This window comes from Oncorhynchus kisutch, linkage group LG26 (assembly GCF_002021735.2).
Source record: "Oncorhynchus kisutch isolate 150728-3 linkage group LG26, Okis_V2, whole genome shotgun sequence".
In the NCBI taxonomy this organism is placed as follows: domain Eukaryota; kingdom Metazoa; phylum Chordata; class Actinopteri; order Salmoniformes; family Salmonidae; genus Oncorhynchus; species Oncorhynchus kisutch.
The window spans coordinates 36638314-36658761 of NC_034199.2; the positions used below are offsets into that span (position 1 = coordinate 36638314).

Below are 20448 nucleotides of genomic sequence, written 5' to 3' on the forward strand. Positions count from 1 at the left end.
AAATACAATTTTAAAAATCTGCCGATTAATCGGTATCGGGTTTTTTGGTCCTCCAATAATCGGTATCGGCATTGAAAAAATCATAATGGTAACCTACTCCTGTCCTCGTATCTTGTGTATGTAAATAGCTACCTCCGGGGACTCTAAGCTGAAGCTGCTGTCTGACGTGGCCCAGGTTATCAAAGGACAGGGCACCATCGCTTGGGTCAACTGTGGGTAAGTACAGGATTGATTGGTTGGTTGGTTGATTGATTTAATTACAGTATGGAATGGCATGCATTATCACTTCAGTCACCATGTCACGTACTGTAGGTCATATGTCACGTCCAAAAGATTTTCCAAAAAGCATTTTAGGTTAGCTTTTGAAGCCTAGGCCAGCTGCATGCCGTTGTCATATCTATTTACATCCATCTCTCCACTGCACTTCTAATCGATGTGTCTCTGCTTGGCGTATCCCTCTGGAGATTGGAGAAGAGACACTCATTAAAATAGGGAGTCTCACACTCTCCACATCCTGCTGAGGGCTGGAGAGAGGAGGAGAATGGTCTCTTCACAGCCACAGTTTGTGTATGTGCGTGACTGTGTGCATGCTCGTTCTGTCTGTTCGTAAGTAAGGGGTTGTCTGAATGAGTATGAATGAGTCATGGGCATTGTGTGGGAACACGAGCGTTCCTGTCCCTGTCAGGTCTGGGCAGATGAACGATTTGGAACTTATTCTCTGGAAGTGTTCTTACTGGGAGGATCCATCACACTCCCAAGACACACTAGAGGAATTGTTTTCCTTAAGAAATGTTTAACTTTTTTTCCCCTTATCTGACTTCCACTGTAGTTGTTTTTCTGCCATTTTAAGTCTGTTTTTTATACCTGTCAACCTCAACCTTGAGCCATCTTCGTGCTCCGGAGAAAATCCTTCAAACAGAAAGCTACAAAGGAATCAAGATCACCCCTCTGACACCTACCACTCAAAGCATCCCTCAACAAAAAAAATGCTAGCCGTTCCAAGATGGAAGATGGATGACGGACAAGGAAGGAAAATAGTCTCAAAACAATGTAGCCTGGTCAGCACTTTTTTATCGACCTTCATCCAAACAAGATTTGCTGTGAGAGATGTTGTTTCTTTTCACCGTAGTAAATCTGTCAACCCTCTCTTTCTACAGCTTATGCCTTATTTCTGGTGCCTGAGGCTGTTCTTATGGTTAACTTTGCCCCCTGTAGTGCATACTGTATCACCTTCACCTAGGATAAGAATCCCAGCTGCTGCTCTGCATATCCATCTCTCCATTTCTCCCCACTCATTTCAACCATTATTCCGCTCTCATTTAAAACAAATTCAGTCAAGAAATACTGAAAGGTGTGGAAGTTCCTGAAGGTTGTACAGTACATACTTGTGCCAGTGACCCAACAGAGGACCTGATACGACAGGGTTCATGGCTGCTGTTACTGTTCAGCCAGCCTCTGTCTAGCAGTGAGGTTTCCCAACCGTCGCCAGTTCTCCCATGGACCAGCACCAAAACATTGCCTCGCCAAGCGCTTCTGGACAGGGAGAGAGACATCCTCACGGGTGTCGTTGGAAGAACAGTGGCCCCTGCCAACGGAAAGGAATGTGAGCCCACGTTGACACATACTCACCAGATGACCGGACCTGAGAGATGTCCAACAGTGATGATGTCAGAGGAACTGGGCTGGAGACAGTGCTGGTTCAGGCATGGATGCTAGACTGCCGACTCTGCTGAGAGAACTAGGAGATTTTAAACTGTTTTATTATTTTTGCTAATGAGATCATTCATCTCTGAGTGTTTGGTGTACCATCAGACTGAATGCTAGCCTGAAGCCTCAGCAGGCAAGCTGGATGAAAACCGGTTGTAAAATGACGCCATTTCAACCAGAGTTGCCTGCTGGGTAACTCCACGTCTCTCCTCATCTGTGGACAGAGGTTTGACTTGACCTCTCCTCTCTAGCTGAATCACAGTTCATCATGTAGACCTTTTCATTGACTTACTACCACCCTCCCTCTCTCACTTCCTCCAAACACCCCCTGTATTCCCTCTTCCAACTCGGTTTGCCAGATGACTCTTTTCAGTGTTTTTAATCAAGTCCCATGCCGTTTTACACTTCTGTGTTTTGAATTCACAATCAACTACAGCAGAGTACACTTCTCTTTCAGTTTACTTCCTTTGAGTTATAAAGATGTAAAGCTTTGTTTAAATATTTCTTAATGTGTCACATTATGGTGGTTTGCAATGTGATATTCAATCACTTTTACGTCTCAACTTGAATTTTAGAATGCCTGACAGAGTAGGGGAGGAAATACAGCACATGAAGATGACCTACACCATGTCAACTGGAACAACTATCTCACTAACGGTTGCTATATATCCAACCACATACATTTTTCTATACTAATCCAATCTGTATGTTTCTTAGCAGAAGATCAAAACCAATCAAATTACATGTGAAAACTAATTTTAAAAGGTCAACCTGCAGCAGAGCATGCTGGGAAATATGACAGAGGCCCTTCCCACACCTGTGGATAACTTAATAGATTGAACTCCCTGTCTCTGGTTACTCTCTGGATGAAGTTAAAAGGTTCCGGTGACATTCTGTACTGTTACCTCGTATGAAACATCTCAAATCCCAAACGCAGAAGTGTAGAGCCAAATGAAAAGTTATAGCCTCACTATTTGAATAAATACGTAGGGGAGTGTATATAGCACTAATGACGGCCTCTGTTTTTATCTTAAAGGACAGCGTGCGCTGGATATCTTTCTGATGGGGGCCTGTGTATTCAGAGCTGTAATTTAATTCCATCTCTTTGAATTTTCTTTAGCATAGGGCTTAGCTCTCCTCTCTCCCTCTTTCTCTCCTCTCTCTCTCTCACTCCGTCTCTCCCTCTTTCTCTCCTCTCTCTCTCTCACTCCCTCTCTCCCTCTTTCTCTCCTCTCTCTCTCTCACTCCCTCTCTCCCTCTTTCTCTCCTCTCTCTCTCACTCCGTCTCTCCCTCTTTCTCTCCTCTCTCTCTCACTCCGTCTCTCCCTCTTTCTCTCCTCTCTCTCTCACTCCGTCTCTCCCTCTTTCTCTCCTCTCTCTCTCACTCCGTCTCTCCCTCTTTCTCTCCTCTCTCTCACTCCGTCTCTCCTCTCTCCCTCTTTCTCTCCTCTCTCTCTCACTCCGTCTCTCCCTCTCTCTCCTCTCTCTCACTCCGTCTCTCCTCTCTCCCTCTTTCTCTCCTCTCTCCCTCTTTCTCTCCTCTCTCTCTCTCACTCCGCCTCTCCTCTCTCCCTCTTTCTCTCCTCTCTCTCTCACACTCCGTCTCTCCTCTCTCCCTCTTTCTCTCCTCTCTCCCTCTTTCTCTCCTCTCTCTCTCTCACTCCGTCTCTCTGTCTCTGTCCTTATGTAATACATTCCCATGCTCATTATCACTGGAGAGAAGGGGAGTTATTATCGTCAAGAGAGAGCTGTGCTTTGTGTGGGTGGTGAATATGTAGGTTTGGTGGGGGAGCTGTGTGTGTGTGTGTGTGTGTGTGTGTGTGTGTGTGTGTGTGAGAGAGCGCATCTATTCCTCTAAAGATGGAACCTCTTCAATTGGTAGGGGAAATCCAGTACTTGAAGACTACCTTCACTGCTGGAACAACTGTGTCTCACTAATCAGTTGCTATAAATCCAACCACACACAGATTGGATTCATATAGAACATTTTTTGTTTCTTATCTTTGTGTAGCATAGAAAACACATTGAAACAAACAATTATAAAAAATCTACCTGCAACAGAGCATTCTGGGAAATATGACGGAGGCCCCTCCCACATCTGTGGATAACTTCATAGCCCAGAAGCATAGCACCCTGCATCCTACTGCTAATTTGCCTTTGAAGCTACAGTAAGCAGGGTCGGTCCTGGCCGTTCCTGGATGGGAGAACAGATGCTGCTGGTCTGGTCAAACTATTTGGTCATTAAAGATCTCATGGCAATAAATGTTGCCCGTGTCCTGGCTAAATTCCCAATCTGACCCTCATACCTTCAATGCCACCTAATCATCCCTAGCTTCCAGTTTGCAAATTCACCCCCCCCCCCCTTCTCTCCCCTGTAACTTGTTCCAGGTCGTTACTGTAAATGAGAATGTGTTCTCAGTCAACTTACCTGGTAAAATAAGGGTAAAATTTTTTGGGGGGACGTGAGGCTGAATGTACTTATATGGATTTGTGTTCTATACATAAACCTGTCTAATCAACTCTCTCTACAGACTAGTGTGTGTCTGTACAGTACCCCTCAGTCTAATCAACCCCCTCTACAGACTAGTGTGTGTCTGTACAGTACCCCTCAGTCTAATCAACTCCCTCTACAGACTAGTGTGTGTCTGTACAGCACCCCTCAGTCTAATCAACCCCCTCTACAGACTAGTGTGTGTCTGTACAGTACCCCTCAGTCTAATCAACCCCCTCTACAGACTAGTGTGTGTCTGTACAGTACCCCTCAGTCTAATCAACTCCCTCTACAGACTAGTGTGTGTCTGTACAGTACCCCTCAGTCTAATCAACCCCCTCTACAGACTAGTGTGTGTCTGTACAGTACCCCTCAGTCTAATCAACCCCCTCTACAGACTAGTGTGTGTCTGTACAGTACCCCTCAGTCTAATCAACTCCCTCTACAGACTAGTGTGTGTCTGTACAGTACCCCTCAGTCTAATCAACTCCCTCTACAGACTAGTGTGTGTCTGTACAGTACCCCTCAGTCTAATCAACTCCCTCTACAGACTAGTGTGTGTCTGTACAGTACCCCTCAGTCTAATCAACCCCCTCTACAGACTAGTGTGTGTCTGTACAGTACCCCTCAGTCTAATCAACTCCCTCTACAGACTAGTGTGTGTCTGTACAGTACCCCTCAGTCTAATCAACCCCCTCTACAGACTAGTGTGTGTCTGTACAGTACCCCTCAGTCTAATCAACCCCCTCTACAGACTAGTGTGTGTCTGTACAGTACCCCTCAGTCTAATCAACTCCCTCTACAGACTAGTGTGTGTCTGTACAGTACCCCTCAGTCTAATCAACCCCCTCTACAGACTAGTGTGTGTCTGTACAGTACCCCTCAGTCTAATCAACCCCCTCTACAGACTAGTGTGTGTCTGTACAGTACCCCTCAGTCTAATCAACTCCCTCTACAGACTAGTGTGTGTCTGTACAGTACCCCTCAGTCTAATCAACTCCCTCTACAGACTAGTGTGTGTCTGTACAGTACCCCTCAGTCTAATCAACTCCCTCTACAGACTAGTGTGTGTCTGTACAGTACCCCTCAGTCTAATCAACCCCCTCTACAGACTAGTGTGTGTCTGTACAGTACCCCTCAGTCTAATCAACTCTCTCTACAGACTAGTGTGTGTCTGTACAGTACCCCTCAGTCTAATCAACCCCCTCTACAGACTAGTGTGTGTCTGTACAGTACCCCTCAGTCTAATCAACTCCCTCTACAGACTAGTGTGTGTCTGTACAGTACCCCTCAGTCTAATCAACCCCCTCTACAGACTAGTGTGTGTCTGTACAGTACCCCTCAGTCTAATCAACTCCCTCTACAGACTAGTGTGTGTCTGTACAGTACCCCTCAGTCTAATCAACTCCCTCTACAGACTAGTGTGTGTCTGTACAGTACCCCTCAGTCTAATCAACTCCCTCTACAGACTAGTGTGTGTCTGTACAGTACCCCTCAGTCTAATCAACTCCCTCTACAGACTAGTGTGTGTCTGTACAGTACCCCTCAGTCTAATCAACTCCCTCTACAGACTAGTGTGTGTCTGTACAGTACCCCTCAGTCTAATCAACTCCCTCTACAGACTAGTGTGTGTCTGTACAGTACCCCTCAGTCTAATCAACCCCCTCTACAGACTAGTGTGTGTCTGTACAGTACCCCTCAGTCTAATCAACCCCCTCTACAGACTAGTGTGTGTCTGTACAGTACCCCTCAGTCTAATCAACTAACTCTACAGACTAGTGTGTCTGTACAGTACCCCTCAGTCTAATCAACTCCCTCTACAGACTAGTGTGTGTCTGTACAGTACCCCTCAGTCTAATCAACTCCCTCTACAGACTAGTGTGTGTCTGTACAGTACCCCTCAGTCTAATCAACTCCCTCTACAGACTAGTGTGTGTCTGTACAGTACCCCTCAGTCTAATCAACCCCCTCTACAGACTAGTGTGTGTCTGTACAGTACCCCTCAGTCTAATCAACTCCCTCTACAGACTAGTGTGTGTCTGTACAGTACCCCTCAGTCTAATCAACTCCCTCTACAGACTAGTGTGTGTCTGTACAGTACCCCTCAGTCTAATCAACCCCCTCTACAGACTAGTGTGTGTCTGTACAGTACCCCTCAGTCTAATCAACCCCCTCTACAGACTAGTGTGTGTCTGTACAGTACCCCTCAGTCTAATCAACCCCCTCTACAGACTAGTGTGTGTCTGTACAGTACCCCTCAGTCTAATCAACTCCCTCTACAGACTAGTGTGTGTCTGTACAGTACCCCTCAGTCTAATCAACACCCTCTACAGACTAGTGTGTGTCTGTACAGTACCCCTCAGTCTAATCAACCCCCTCTACAGACTAGTGTGTGTCTGTACAGTACCCCTCAGTCTAATCAACCCCCTCTACAGACATGTTTCTGTATATGTTTGTTGTGACAGAATGATGTTGAATAACAGACAGGGTCTCCATGTCTGGTGACAGTATTCATGTCTCTATGCAGCGATCTTATTAACAAGACTTGATGCAGTCAATATTAATTCCACAGTGGCTTTTCAACCTCTAATGTTTTTGACGTTAACATTTGTTTCTCGCTCGCTCTCTGTCCCTCCACGCCTCTGTCCCTACACCTCTCTGTCCCTACACCTCTCTGTCCCTCCTCCTCTCTGTCCCTCCACCTCTCTGTCCCTCCTCCTCTCTGTCCCTCCTCCTCTCTGTCCCTCCTCCTCTCTGTCCCTCCTCCTCTCTGTCCCTCCTCCTCTCTGTCCCTCCACCTCTCTGTCCCTCCACCTCTCTGTCCCTCCACCTCTCTGTCCCTCCTCCTCTCTGTCCCTCCTCCTCTCTGTCCCTCCTCCTCTCTGTCCCTCCTCCTCTCTGTCCCTCCTCCTCTCTGTCCCCTTCCCTCCACCTCTCTGTCCCTCCACCTCTCTGTCCCTCCACCTCTCTGTCCCTCCACCTCTCTGTCCACCTCTCTGTCAGGGATTTGGAGGGTCGTAAACTGTGTAAGAAAGTGAAGGTAGATCCCAGCTCTAAAAGTGATGGCGCAGATCTCCTGCATTATAAGTGAGTACCTCAACTATAACATGTACCTCATTGTTTTACTGTATGTCGCTTAGAAGAGATGCTGCCTTCAGAAAGAATGACGTGTAAGGATCTTCTCCAGGAACTCATGCAAGGCCAGGCTAAACCAGAAGTACCCTACTACTTCTCTTTATTAATTGAATACTGTTCTTGTCTCTTGCAGAGATGGGACGTTCCATACAGAGTACAACAGACCTGCTACATACAAGGTCTTTACTGACTCACTCATTGTCCCACAGTCCCCCAAAGTCTCAATCAAAAGTCATTATTTCAGTGACATCTTCTTTTCCTTGTTAGTGTAGGTCAACAATACAGTAATTGATATGAAAACAATGCACTTATTCGAGTGACATCTTTGTTTCCTGGTTAAATGAATGGGAGTTCATTCTCTTAATCTCTCTGTTTCTGTATATCACCATGGTTCTCTTCCTGCACAATGATGCCGATTGGACGGAGTTAGTTGGTTAGTCAAGACTTGATAATCCAATGGGTTTATGAGTGCTTTATCGTGCTGGTCCTGGCTGGTCCAGCCCATTGGCAGGGGATGAGGCTGTGAGCACGTCAGTACATAGTAGTCTAGTTGGTAATAAAGTGAGACTGGTGTAATAACCTCACTGAAGAATAGGACTTATATGAATACCTTTTAAAGTCAATTTAATTTGTTGAAATGGAGAAAAACATGTCATTCTAAAGTTAGTGTAATGTCTGAGCAGAACAGAAAGGGTGTTTTAGTTAAATGTTTAGTGTAATGTCTGAGCAGAACAGAAAGGGTGTTTTAGTTAAATGTTTAGTGTAATGTCTGAGCAGAACAGAAAGGGTGTTTTAGTTAAATGTTTCCCGTCATGCCTTCTGTTGTATTTAAATGTCGGTTCATGTCTGTCTGGAAGGCTCATCAGTCATTATGAACAGTTAACGTGTGGAAATTGCTTACATGGTTACTTTGCGATGGATGGATGGGAGAACACTGAGATGGACATTTATACCATCTGCCATCTGTTAGACTAGAACCTTCTCTTCTGTTTTGTATGACAACTGTGGGGAAATGTATATTTTTAAATGATGTGGAAATGTCTTTGTGTTTAGCACTATGCCTAGAATCTAGAGGGTGAACATCACTTTTTGTTGTTACAGAATGATAATGATTGTTTAGACTCCCTCTGTCTCAATGTTTTTCCTTCTCTCCTGCCCTCCAGTCCATGGTGGCGTTTTTAAAAGACCCCACGGGAGCTCCTCTTTGGGAAGAGAACCCAGAAGCTAAAGATGTTGTTCATGTAGAAACTGAGAAAGTAAGTACAGAAATAACGTCTTACAGCAAGGTGCTTCTGCATGGGAATGTGTGTTTCCTGGCACAGTGTTGACCTTTCAGTTTACAATAACTGTTCATAACAACCCACTGACAAATGGCCGAAGTTTCCATCAAAGGTTGGAGTGGAGAGATTCTCGCCACTCTGCCCTCCAGTCTCCCTGCCACTAAATGTGGTCATCTTGATTCATTCCAAGCTGACAACACATAGCAATAGACTGACCAGGTGATCATTAGAAAGCTGAAAAGCTCTGAAGTTCACGTCAGTTGTGTTCAAACACGGTCTATTAAGGGAGAGTTGGTCTGACCGCAGTCAGCACTCTCAGACAGACGGCTCACTGACTGCTTTCCAACAGTGAGGCCGACTCGCCGTCAGAACCCAGCTCTGTACACAAATGGCACACACACATCCACACACACCTTTGAACAGTGTTTTGATGAACTAACATTCTGTTTTATCCTATATCATGCCTGGGGGGGTGCTGAGTGGTGTAGATGTGTCAACAGCTTCTGCTGAATGAGACTTTCAGGAAGGGAGGATGAATGAAGCATTAGGGTAGGAGGAGAGCCGACCCTCTGAGTGCAGATTGATCTCTCTCTGTCCATCAAAAGGCATGTTTAAAACATGTCTTCTTTTCATGATGAGCATGTTTGACAGCAACTGTTGTCTGGAAGTTACTCTCATAGTGACTGGTCACTTAGGTACCACTCAATCTATCTTTTGATATTTGTTTCCTTAGTTCACTGTTGATACAGTTCCCAACATGTTTTGCTTGTCAGAAATCACGTTTTCAATTTCTAGAACTTAAAAAATACAGGAAGTGTCACAGTATGAAACGTTTTCCATCGTTATATCAACAGTGAACTAATGAATTAAATACCAAAAGATCGTTTTTGATTGGTGCTTTGCTTTAAGTGATACATATGCCAAAGAGAGATGAGACAGTGTACCTCAGTGTTGTCCACCCCCTGCTCCTAGTATATCTGTTGATTAATCAGCCTTAACAACTCTGCTTTGGGAGGACTAAAGGATCCCTTTCAAAGCACATTGGAGGAGGTCAGAGGTCAGCGACCTTGGAAGAGGAAGAATCGGGGAGAATGTCAGTTACTCCTCTCTCCTCGCCTCCTCACACCCCATTGGAGGAGAAGGTCAGTGGGGATGGACCTCTGAAATGCATTAGGGGGAGTGAACAAGTGTAAACATCTGGAGGATGATAGAGAATCAGAATGCAGCCCTTGGGAGAATCTTAACAAATTCTCCTCGTGTCCATTCCTTTTAAACCCATGAGGGGGGGGGGGGGGGGGGGGGGGGGTGTACAAGTGCACACTTCAGTAGTAGGGTAGAGAATCCAAGGTTTTGACGGTTTGTACACTTTTCAGGCAGAGCTATTGTGCAACTATCTACTGAGTTCACTCACTGCATTCTACAGTAGGTCCTTTTTTCCTCACAGCTCTTCTCCTTTCTCTTTCAGGACTTCAGGAAGCTTCTAAAGAGGGAGGAGAGGCCAATCCTCATGATGTTCTTTGCCCCATGTGAGTCATCACACACACCACACACAATCACACACACACACACTCACAATCACACACACTCACACTCACACACACACACACACAATATCACACACACACACACACACAATATCACACACACACACACACAATATCACACACACACAATATCACACACACAATATCAAACACACACACACACACAATATCACACACACACACAATATCACACACACAATATCACACACACACACACACACACAATATCACACACACACAATATCACACACACACAATATCACACACACACAATATCACACACACACACACACAATATCACACACACACACACAATATCACACACACACACACACACAATATCACACACACACACACACACACACACAATATCACACACACACACACAATATCACACACACACACACACACAATATCACACACACACACAATATCACACACACACACACACACACACATATCACACACACACACACAATATCACACACACACACACACACACACACAATATCTCACACACACACACACACACACACACACACAATATCACTCACACACACACACACACACACACACACACACACAATATCACTCACACACACACACTCTCACACACACACACACACACACACACACACACACACACACAATATCACACACAATATCACACACAATATCACACACACACACACACAATATCACACACACACACACACACAATATCACACACACACACACACAATATCACACACACAATATCACACACACACACACACACAATATCACACACACACACACACAATATCACACACACACACACACAATATCACACACACACACAATATCACACACACACACAATATCACACACACACACAATATCACACACACACACAATATCACACACACACACAATATCACACACACATAATATCACACACACACACAATATCACACACACACACACATAATATCACACACACACACAATATCACACACACACAATATCACACACACACACACACACACACAATATCACACACACACACACACACAATATCACACACACACACACACACACAATATCACACACACACACACACACACAATATCACACACACACACACACACAATATCACACACACACACAATATCACACACACACACACACACACACACACACAATATCACACACACACACACACACACAATATCTCACACACACACACACACACACAATATCACACACACACACACAATATCACACACACACACACACACACAATATCACACACACACACAATATCACACACACACACACACACACAATATCACACACACACACACAATATCACACACACACACACACACACACACACACACACACACACACACACACACACACACACACACACACACACACACACACACACACACACACACACACACACACACACAATAACACACACACACACACACAATATCACACACACACACACACACAATATCACACACACACACACACACACACAATATCACACACACACACACACACACACAATATCACACACACACACACACACACACAATATCACACACACACACACACACACACAATATCACACACACACACACACACACACAATATCACACACACACACACACAATATCACACACACAATATCACACACACAATATCACACACACAATATCACACACACACACACATAATATCACACACACACACACACAATATCACACACACACACACATAATATCACACACACACACACAATATCACACACACACACAATATCACACACACACACACACACACACACACACACAATATCACACACACACACACACACACACAATATCACACACACACACACAATATCACACAACACACACACACACACAATATCACACACACACACACACACAATATCACACACACACACACACACAATATCACACACACACACACACACACAATATCACACACACACACACACACACAATATCACACACACACACACACACACACAATATCACACACACACACACACACACACAATATCACACACACAATATCACACACACACACACACACAATATCACACACACACACACAATATCACACACACACACACAATATCACACACACACACACACACACACACAATATCACACACACACACACAATATCACACACACACTATCACACACACACACACACAATATCACACACACACACACACACACACACACACAATATGACACACACAATATGACACACACAATATCACACACACACACAATATCACACACACACACACACAATATCACACACACACACACACAATATCACACACACACACACACACACAATATCACATACACACACACACACACAATATCACACACACACACAATATCACACACACACAATATCTCACACAACACACACACACACACACAATATCACACACACACACACACACACAATATCACACACACACACACACACAATATCACACACACACACACACACACACACACACACAAATATCACACCACACACACACACACACAAATATCACACCACACACACACACACACAAATATCACACCACACACACACACACACAAATATCACACCACACACACATACACAATAACACACACACACACACACACACACACAATCACGGACTCCCAATATACGTTTTTTACCTCTTGATAAGAACTCCTACCGAAGTTATTTAGAGAAGTCGGGATAAGAGCAAATGGCTTCTATTGGTAGATCATCTTTAATGACTGGCATAGAATATACAGCACATCATCAGAAGAGTCTTTTGAAGATGGGAAATGAAACCTGTGCATCCCAAATGGCACCATATGCCCTGCATAGTGCACTACCTTTGACCAGAGTCCTATGGATCCTGGTCAAACGTAGTACACAATATATGGAATAGGGTGCCATTTGGGATGCATCCCTCTAGTAAGCAGAGAGAGTTTAGGGAAGTGGCGTGGTGGAAGGAGGCACCTTAAAGCCCTCTAAGATGTGTCCTATTCCCTTACTGCCAGACTCATTGATTTTGATAATCAGGTATTTATTGAATAAAATAATTGAAGAAATGTACAACCATGCTCCTCCAGCCAATTTACAAGCTCTAGATGGTTTTCTTTGACGTTAAACTTACATAATTTATATCCAGCCTTTTCATTAAAATGCATGGATTTATAGCATTTCACCAGAGAGGAGTAATACTTAACGATTGGCCATTTGTAGTTGTATAAAGGAAAAGCACTGGGTCCTTGAACTGAATGTTCATGTTGCAGTAGTTTATTGGTTGTATAATCTAGATATATCAAGCTCTACAAGGTTGTATTCACATTCTACTGGGCCCTTGATAGAATGATAGAACAATGGAACTCTTCCTGTTCAGTATGTTGATTGAGAGCGACTGATTGAGTGCTCTGATTGTGTGCTTCTGTAATGTCTCATGTTGTTCCTCCTACAGGGTGTGGTGTCTGTAATGTCTCATGTTGTTCCTCCTCCAGGGTGTGGTGTGTCATGTTGTTCCTCCTACAGGGTGTGGTGTCTGTAATGTCTCATGTTGTTCCTCCTACAGGGTGTGGTGTCTGTAATGTCTCATGTTGTTCCTCCTCCAGGGTGTGGTGTGTCATGTTGTTCCTCCTACAGGGTGTGGTGTCTGTAATGTCTCATGTTGTTCCTCCTACAGGGTGTGGTGTCTGTAATGTCTCATGTTGTTCCTCCTACAGGGTGTGGTGTGTCATGTTGTTCCTCCTACAGGGTGTGGTGTGTCATGTTGTTCCTCCTACAGGGTGTGGTGTCTGTAATGTGTCATGTTGTTCCTCCTACAGGGTGTGGTGTCTGTAATGTGTCATGTTGTTCCTCCTACAGGGTGTGGTGTCTGTAATGTGTCATGTTGTTCCTCCTACAGGGTGTGGTGTCTGTAATGTGTCATGTTGTTCCTCCTACAGGGTGTGGTGTCTGTAATGTGTCATGTTGTTCCTCCTACAGGGTGTGGTGTCTGTAATGTGTCATGTTGTTCCTCCTACAGGGTGTGGTGTCTGTAATGTGTCATGTTGTTCCTCCTACAGGGTGTGGTGTGTCATGTTGTTCCTCCTACAGGGTGTGGTGTGTCATGTTGTTCCTCCTACAGGGTGTCTAATGTCTCATGTTGTTCCTCCTACAGGGTGTGGTGTGTCATGTTGTTCCTCCTACAGGGTGTGGTGTCTAATGTCTCATGTTGTTCCTCCTACAGGGTGTGGTGTCTAATGTCTCATGTTGTTCCTCCTACAGGGTGTGGTGTCTGTAAGAGGATGCAGCCCGTATTTCAACAGGCAGCTACAGAGACCAAGGGTACATATGTAAGTCAAATCTTCTCACATTGACATTGCTTAAAATCCTAACACACTTTCGCTCCTCTGTTTTCGCGGAGTGTGGTTTTGGGTGAGTTGCTCTCAGTTCAAATCCATTCATCAGAATCAGTATAAACTGCTCTGAAATATATTTCCCATAACCATAAATATTGTTGTTTCAGCTATTTTGAAGATGGTGTATAAAAACGGAATGTAAAAGACGTAAAAAACCAAACGTAAGAACGGAAAGCATAGAAATGGTACACATAGAACAGATCTATCGCTTCTTAGACTGCTTTCAAGTAGAATGATTGATCTATTACTCACATTTCTATTTGAATTTGGTCGGGTCGCCCAAATAGGTACTTCAAATCCCCACAGCCACAGTTATTGGGATCAACTTTCTGCAGTTGAAGTCTCCAGTCTCTGTATTCCAGTTTAGACTGCAATAGTGTTTTTATGTTGGCTCACTTGTTCACTCTCCCTTATAGTCTTCCTCCCTCCCTCCACCACAAACACATATACACTGAAAACAGAATAGTACAATTCAAGTCTTAACGCAGCAATCTGCAGTTGGAAGAATAACCAGGGTCAACCCCACCAATGATTTGGGGAAAAGCTGAGGGATTGGGCTAGAGGAAATGTAACCACTCTCCAATTCACTGCCAGAGCTATGGATACAAGGACTGACCATTCATGATATCAACTATAGTTTTAACCATGTTTTGAGGCTATACCGTGTTTGTTTACATTCACATGGTTGAGGAGTTAAACAAGCTTATGTGTTGGGTTCTGATGGGGTTCGACAGTTAAACTAAGCTCATGAGGCATATAAGGTATTTATTGTCTTCAATAACTAATTGTTTTCAAAGTCTAAAAATGTTTGTAGCAACCAACAGATTGTTCCTTTTTTTTTTTTAAACAGGTTACAGATGAGATTTGAAAGCTAGATGTAGTTTGGTTCCGGTGCTAAAGTAAACACCTCTAGCTCAACAACAAGAAAGTAGACCAGAGTCAACCAAGGATCAATATCACACAGGAGAAAGCATCAAGTGAACACCTTTAAAAACCAAGACCGCGTGTTCACATCGAACACGCACCTTCAAGCACAGAAGAGGCATAGCATAGTAGAGAGACTCTGAGGGGGAAAAATCCACCTAGCTACTGCTTAGAAACACCTAGCTACTGCTTAGAAATACCTAGCTACTGCTTAGAAATACATAGCTACTACTTAGAAACACTTAGCTACTGCTGCTTAGAAACACTTAGCTACTGCTTAGAAACACTTAGCTACTGCTTAGAAACACCTAGCTACTGCTTAGAAACACCTAGCTACTGCTTAGAAACACTTAGCTACTGCTTAGAAACACCTAGCTACTGCTGCTTAGAAACACCTAGCTACTGCTGCTTAGAAACACTTAGCTACTGCTGCTTAGAAACACCTAGCTACTGCTTAGAAACACCTAGCTACTGCTTAGAAACACTTAGCTACTGCTGCTTAGAAACACCTAGCTACTGCTTAGAAACACCTAGCTGCTGCTTAGAAACACTTAGCTACTGCTGCTTAGAAACACTTAGCTACTGCTGCTTAGAAACACTTAGCTACTGCTGCTTAGAAACACTTAGCTACTGCTGCTTAGAAACACCTAACTACTGCTTAGAAACACCTAGATACTGCTTAGAAACACTTAGCTACTGCTTAGAAACACTTAGCTACTGCTTAGAAACACTTCGCTACTGCTTAGAAACACTTCGCTACTGCTTAGAAACACTTAGCTACTGCTGCTTAGAAACACCTAGCTACTGCTTAGAAACACCTAGCTACTGCTTAGAAACACCTAGCTACTGCTTAGAAACACCTAGCTACTGCTTAGAAACACCTAGCTACTGCTTAGAAACACCTAGCTACTGCTTAGAAACACCTAGCTACTGCTTAGAAACACCTAGCTACTGCTTAGAAACACCTAGCTACTGCTTAGAAACACCTAGCTACTGCTTAGAAACACTTAGCTACTGCTTAGAAACACCTAGCTACTGCTTAGAAACACTTCGCTACTGCTTAGAAACACTTAGCTACTGCTGCTTAGAAACACCTAGCTACTGCTGCTTAGAAACACCTAGCTACTGCTGCTTAGAAACACCTAGCTACTGCTGCTTAGAAACACCTAGCTACTGCTGCTTAGAAACACCTAGCTACTGCTGCTTAGAAACACCTAGCTACTGCTGCTTAGAAACACCTAGCTACTGCTGCTTAGAAACACCTAGCTACTGCTGCTTAGAAACACCTAGGTACTGCTTAGAAACACCTAGCTACTGCTTAGAAACACTTCACTACTGCTTAGAAACACTTAGCTACTGCTGCTTAGAAACACTTAGCTACTGCTGCTTAGAAACACTTAGCTACTGCTGCTTAGAAACACCTAGCTACTGCTTAGAAACACCTAGCTACTGCTGCTTAGAAACACCTAGCTACTGCTGCTTAGAAACACCTAGCTACTGCTGCTTAGAAACACCTAGCTACTGCTGCTTAGAAACACCTAGCTACTGCTGCTTAGAAACACCTAGCTACTGCTGCTTAGAAACACCTAGCTACTGCTGCTTAGAAACACCTAGCTACTGCTGCTTAGAAACACCTAGCTACTGCTGCTTAGAAACACCTAGCTACTGCTGCTTAGAAACACCTAGCTACTGCTGCTTAGAAACACCTAGGTACTGCTTAGAAACACCTAGCTACTGCTTAGAAACACTTCGCTACTGCTTAGAAACACTTAGCTACTGCTGCTTAGAAACACCTAGCTACTGCTGCTTAGAAACACTTAGCTACTGCTGCTTAGAAACACCTAGCTACTGCTTAGAAACACCTAGCTACTGCTTAGAAACACCTAGCTACTGCTGCTTAGAAACACCTAGCTACTGCTGCTTAGAAACACCTAGCTACTGCTGCTTAGAAACACCTAGCTACTGCTGCTTAGAAACACCTAGCTACTGCTGCTTAGAAACACCTAGGTACTGCTTAGAAACACCTAGCTACTGCTTAGAAACACCTAGCTACTGCTTAGAAACACCTAGCTACTGCTGCTTAGAAACACCTAGCTACTGCTTAGAAACACCTAGCTACTGCTTAGAAACACCTAGCTACTGCTTAGAAACACCTAGCTACTGCTTAGAAACACCTAGCTACTGCTTAGAAACACTTAGCTACTGCTGCTTAGAAACACCTAGCTACTGCTGCTTAGAAACACTTAGCTACTGCTGCTTAGAAACACTTAGCTACTGCTGCTTAGAAACACCTAGCTACTGCTGCTTAGAAACACCTAGCTACTGCTGCTTAGAAACACCTAGCTACTGCTGCTTAGAAACACCTAGCTACTGCTTAGAAACACCTAGCTACTGCTGCTTAGAAACACCTAGCTACTGCTGCTTAGAAACACCTAGCTACTGCTGCTTAGAAACACCTAGCTACTGCTTAGAAACACCTAGCTACTGCTTAGAAACACTTCGCTACTGCTTAGAAACACTTAGCTACTGCTGCTTAGAAACACCTAGCTATGCCTAGCTACTGCTGCTTAGAAACACCTAGCTACTGCTGCTTAGAAACACCTAGCTACTGCTGCTTAGAAACACCTAGCTACTGCCTGCTTAGAAACACCTAGCTACTGCTGCTTAGAAACACCTAGCTACTGCTGCTTAGAAACACCTAGCTACTGCTGCTTAGAAAACACCTAGCTACTGCTGCTTAGAAACACCTAGCTACTGCTGCTTAGAAACACCTAGCTACTGCTGCTTGGAAACACCTAGCTACTGCTGCTTAGAAACACCTAGCTACTGCTGCTTAGAAACACCTAGCTACTGCTGCTTAGAAACACCTAGCTACTGCTGCTTAGAAACACCTAGCTACTGCTGCTTAGAAACACCTAGCTACTGCTGCTTAGAAACACCTAGCTACTGCTGCTTAGAAACACCTAGCTACTGCTGCTTAGAAACACCTAGCTACTGCTGCTTAGAAACACCTAGCTACTGCTGCTTAGAAACACCTAGCTACTGCTGCTTAGAAACACCTAGCTACTGCTGCTTAGAAACACCTAGCTACTGCTTAGAAACACTTAGCTACTGCTGCTTAGAAACACCTAGCTACTGCTGCTTAGAAACACCTAGCTACTGCTGCTTAGAAACACCTAGCTACTGCTTAGAAACACCTAGCTACCGCTGCTTAGAAACACCTAGCTACCGCTGCTTAGAAACACCTAGCTACCGCTGCTTAGAAACACCTAGCTACTGCTTAGAAACACCTAGCTACTGCTTAGAAACACCTAGCTACTGCTGCTTAGAAACACCTAGCTACTGCTGCTTAGAAACACCTAGCTACTGCTTAGAAACACCTAGCTACTGCTGCTTAGAAACACCTAGCTACTGCTGCTTAGAAACACCTAGCTACTGCTGCTTAGAAACACCTAGCTACTGCTGCTTGGAAACACCTAGCTACTGCTGCTTAGAAACACCTAGCTACTGCTGCTTAGAAACACCTAGCTACTGCTGCTTAGAAACACCTAGCTACTGCTGCTTAGAAACACCTAGCTACTGCTGCTTAGAAACACCTAGCTACTGCTGCTTAGAAACACCTAGCTACTGCTGCTTAGAAACACCTAGCTACTGCTGCTTAGAAACACCTAGCTACTGCTGCTTAGAAACACCTAGCTACTGCTGCTTAGAAACACCTAGCTACTGCTGCTTAGAAACACCTAGCTACTGCTGCTTAGAAACACCTAGCTACTGCTGCTTAGAAACACCTAGCTACTGCTGCTTAGAAACACCTAGCTACTGCTGCTTAGAAACACCTAGCTACTGCTGCTTAGAAACACCTAGCTACTGCTGCTTAGAAACACCTAGCTACTGCTGCTTAGAAACACCTAGCTACTGCTGCTTAGAAACATCTACTGCAGCTGCATCTTTCTGTTCGTGTATTTGCCTCATATGGAGCAGCATGGAAAGGAATGGGTTCTAATTTAAGGTGTCTTTGTTTGGCTCCCAAATGCCACCCTATTCCCTGTCCACCCTGTTTCCTATATTACCTTTTTTTATAATGCACTATATAGGGAATAAGTAGTCATTTGGGACACATGCTTTGTCTGATTTCAGCTAGTCTGGCTGATGATGAGTGAATAAATAAGCCTCTCGTTTAGAGATTTGCATAATGAATGCATTTAGCTCTCTTGTACACACACACACACACAACATATGGAGTGTTACGTTTTGGCTCTGCGTGGTGTTGTGTGGTGTGTGAGGAGGTGATAGCAGAAGTAAGTGATATATTTGGAACTATAAGCAAGAGTCTGCCAGGTCATCCAACACATTTTTCACCATATCGTCACAGGTGAATGAAGAGGACATTTTTCTCAAGTTTTTATTTAAGTCTTCAAAAATAATAAGAAAGCCCAAATCGTGTTGACATAAGTCTTAAAACATTGACCTTATGAAGGCAGGGAACTTCACAGATTGAAATGGATTTGACAGATGCTTTGAGTTTTGAAAAGCCAACCAAGATAGAACAAATTACAATGCATATTTCATTGTCTACTTTGTGTCACATCCTGTTTTCTTGTCTAGTTCTGTTTACATGATCTCCCCCCCTTGAGTCATTCATCTCAATTTAGTGGAGCTTTTTTTTTGGTGCTTCTCTAATGAACTAACCTGCTGTGATGTGGTGATTTTTAATAAATTCTATGTTCGTGCGTGCTCCCTGTGTCTGGTCTCTAGGTGCTGGCTGGGATGAACGTGCACCCAGCTGAGTTTGATGGCCTCAAGCAAGAGTACAATGTCAAGGGCTACCCCACCTTCTGTTACTTTGAGTGAGTCTCATCCGCCTTACTTTAAGCTATACACACACACACCTCCCTCGT

At 44.0% G+C, this 20448-nt stretch overlaps 1 protein-coding gene across 1 annotated transcript in view; it reads left to right on the forward strand.

Moving 5' to 3' along the window:
• pdia5 (protein disulfide isomerase family A, member 5) overlaps positions 1–20448 on the forward strand; it is a 64900-nt gene that overhangs the window by 13317 nt on the left and 31135 nt on the right. Inside the window, exons 3-9 of the mRNA XM_031805703.1 lie at positions 129–216; positions 7202–7285; positions 7467–7512; positions 8497–8589; positions 10079–10139; positions 14493–14560; positions 20306–20397. Of these exons, the coding sequence (XP_031661563.1) occupies positions 129–216; positions 7202–7285; positions 7467–7512; positions 8497–8589; positions 10079–10139; positions 14493–14560; positions 20306–20397 (532 nt within the window). The remainder of the gene's footprint in view (positions 1–128; positions 217–7201; positions 7286–7466; positions 7513–8496; positions 8590–10078; positions 10140–14492; positions 14561–20305; positions 20398–20448) is intronic.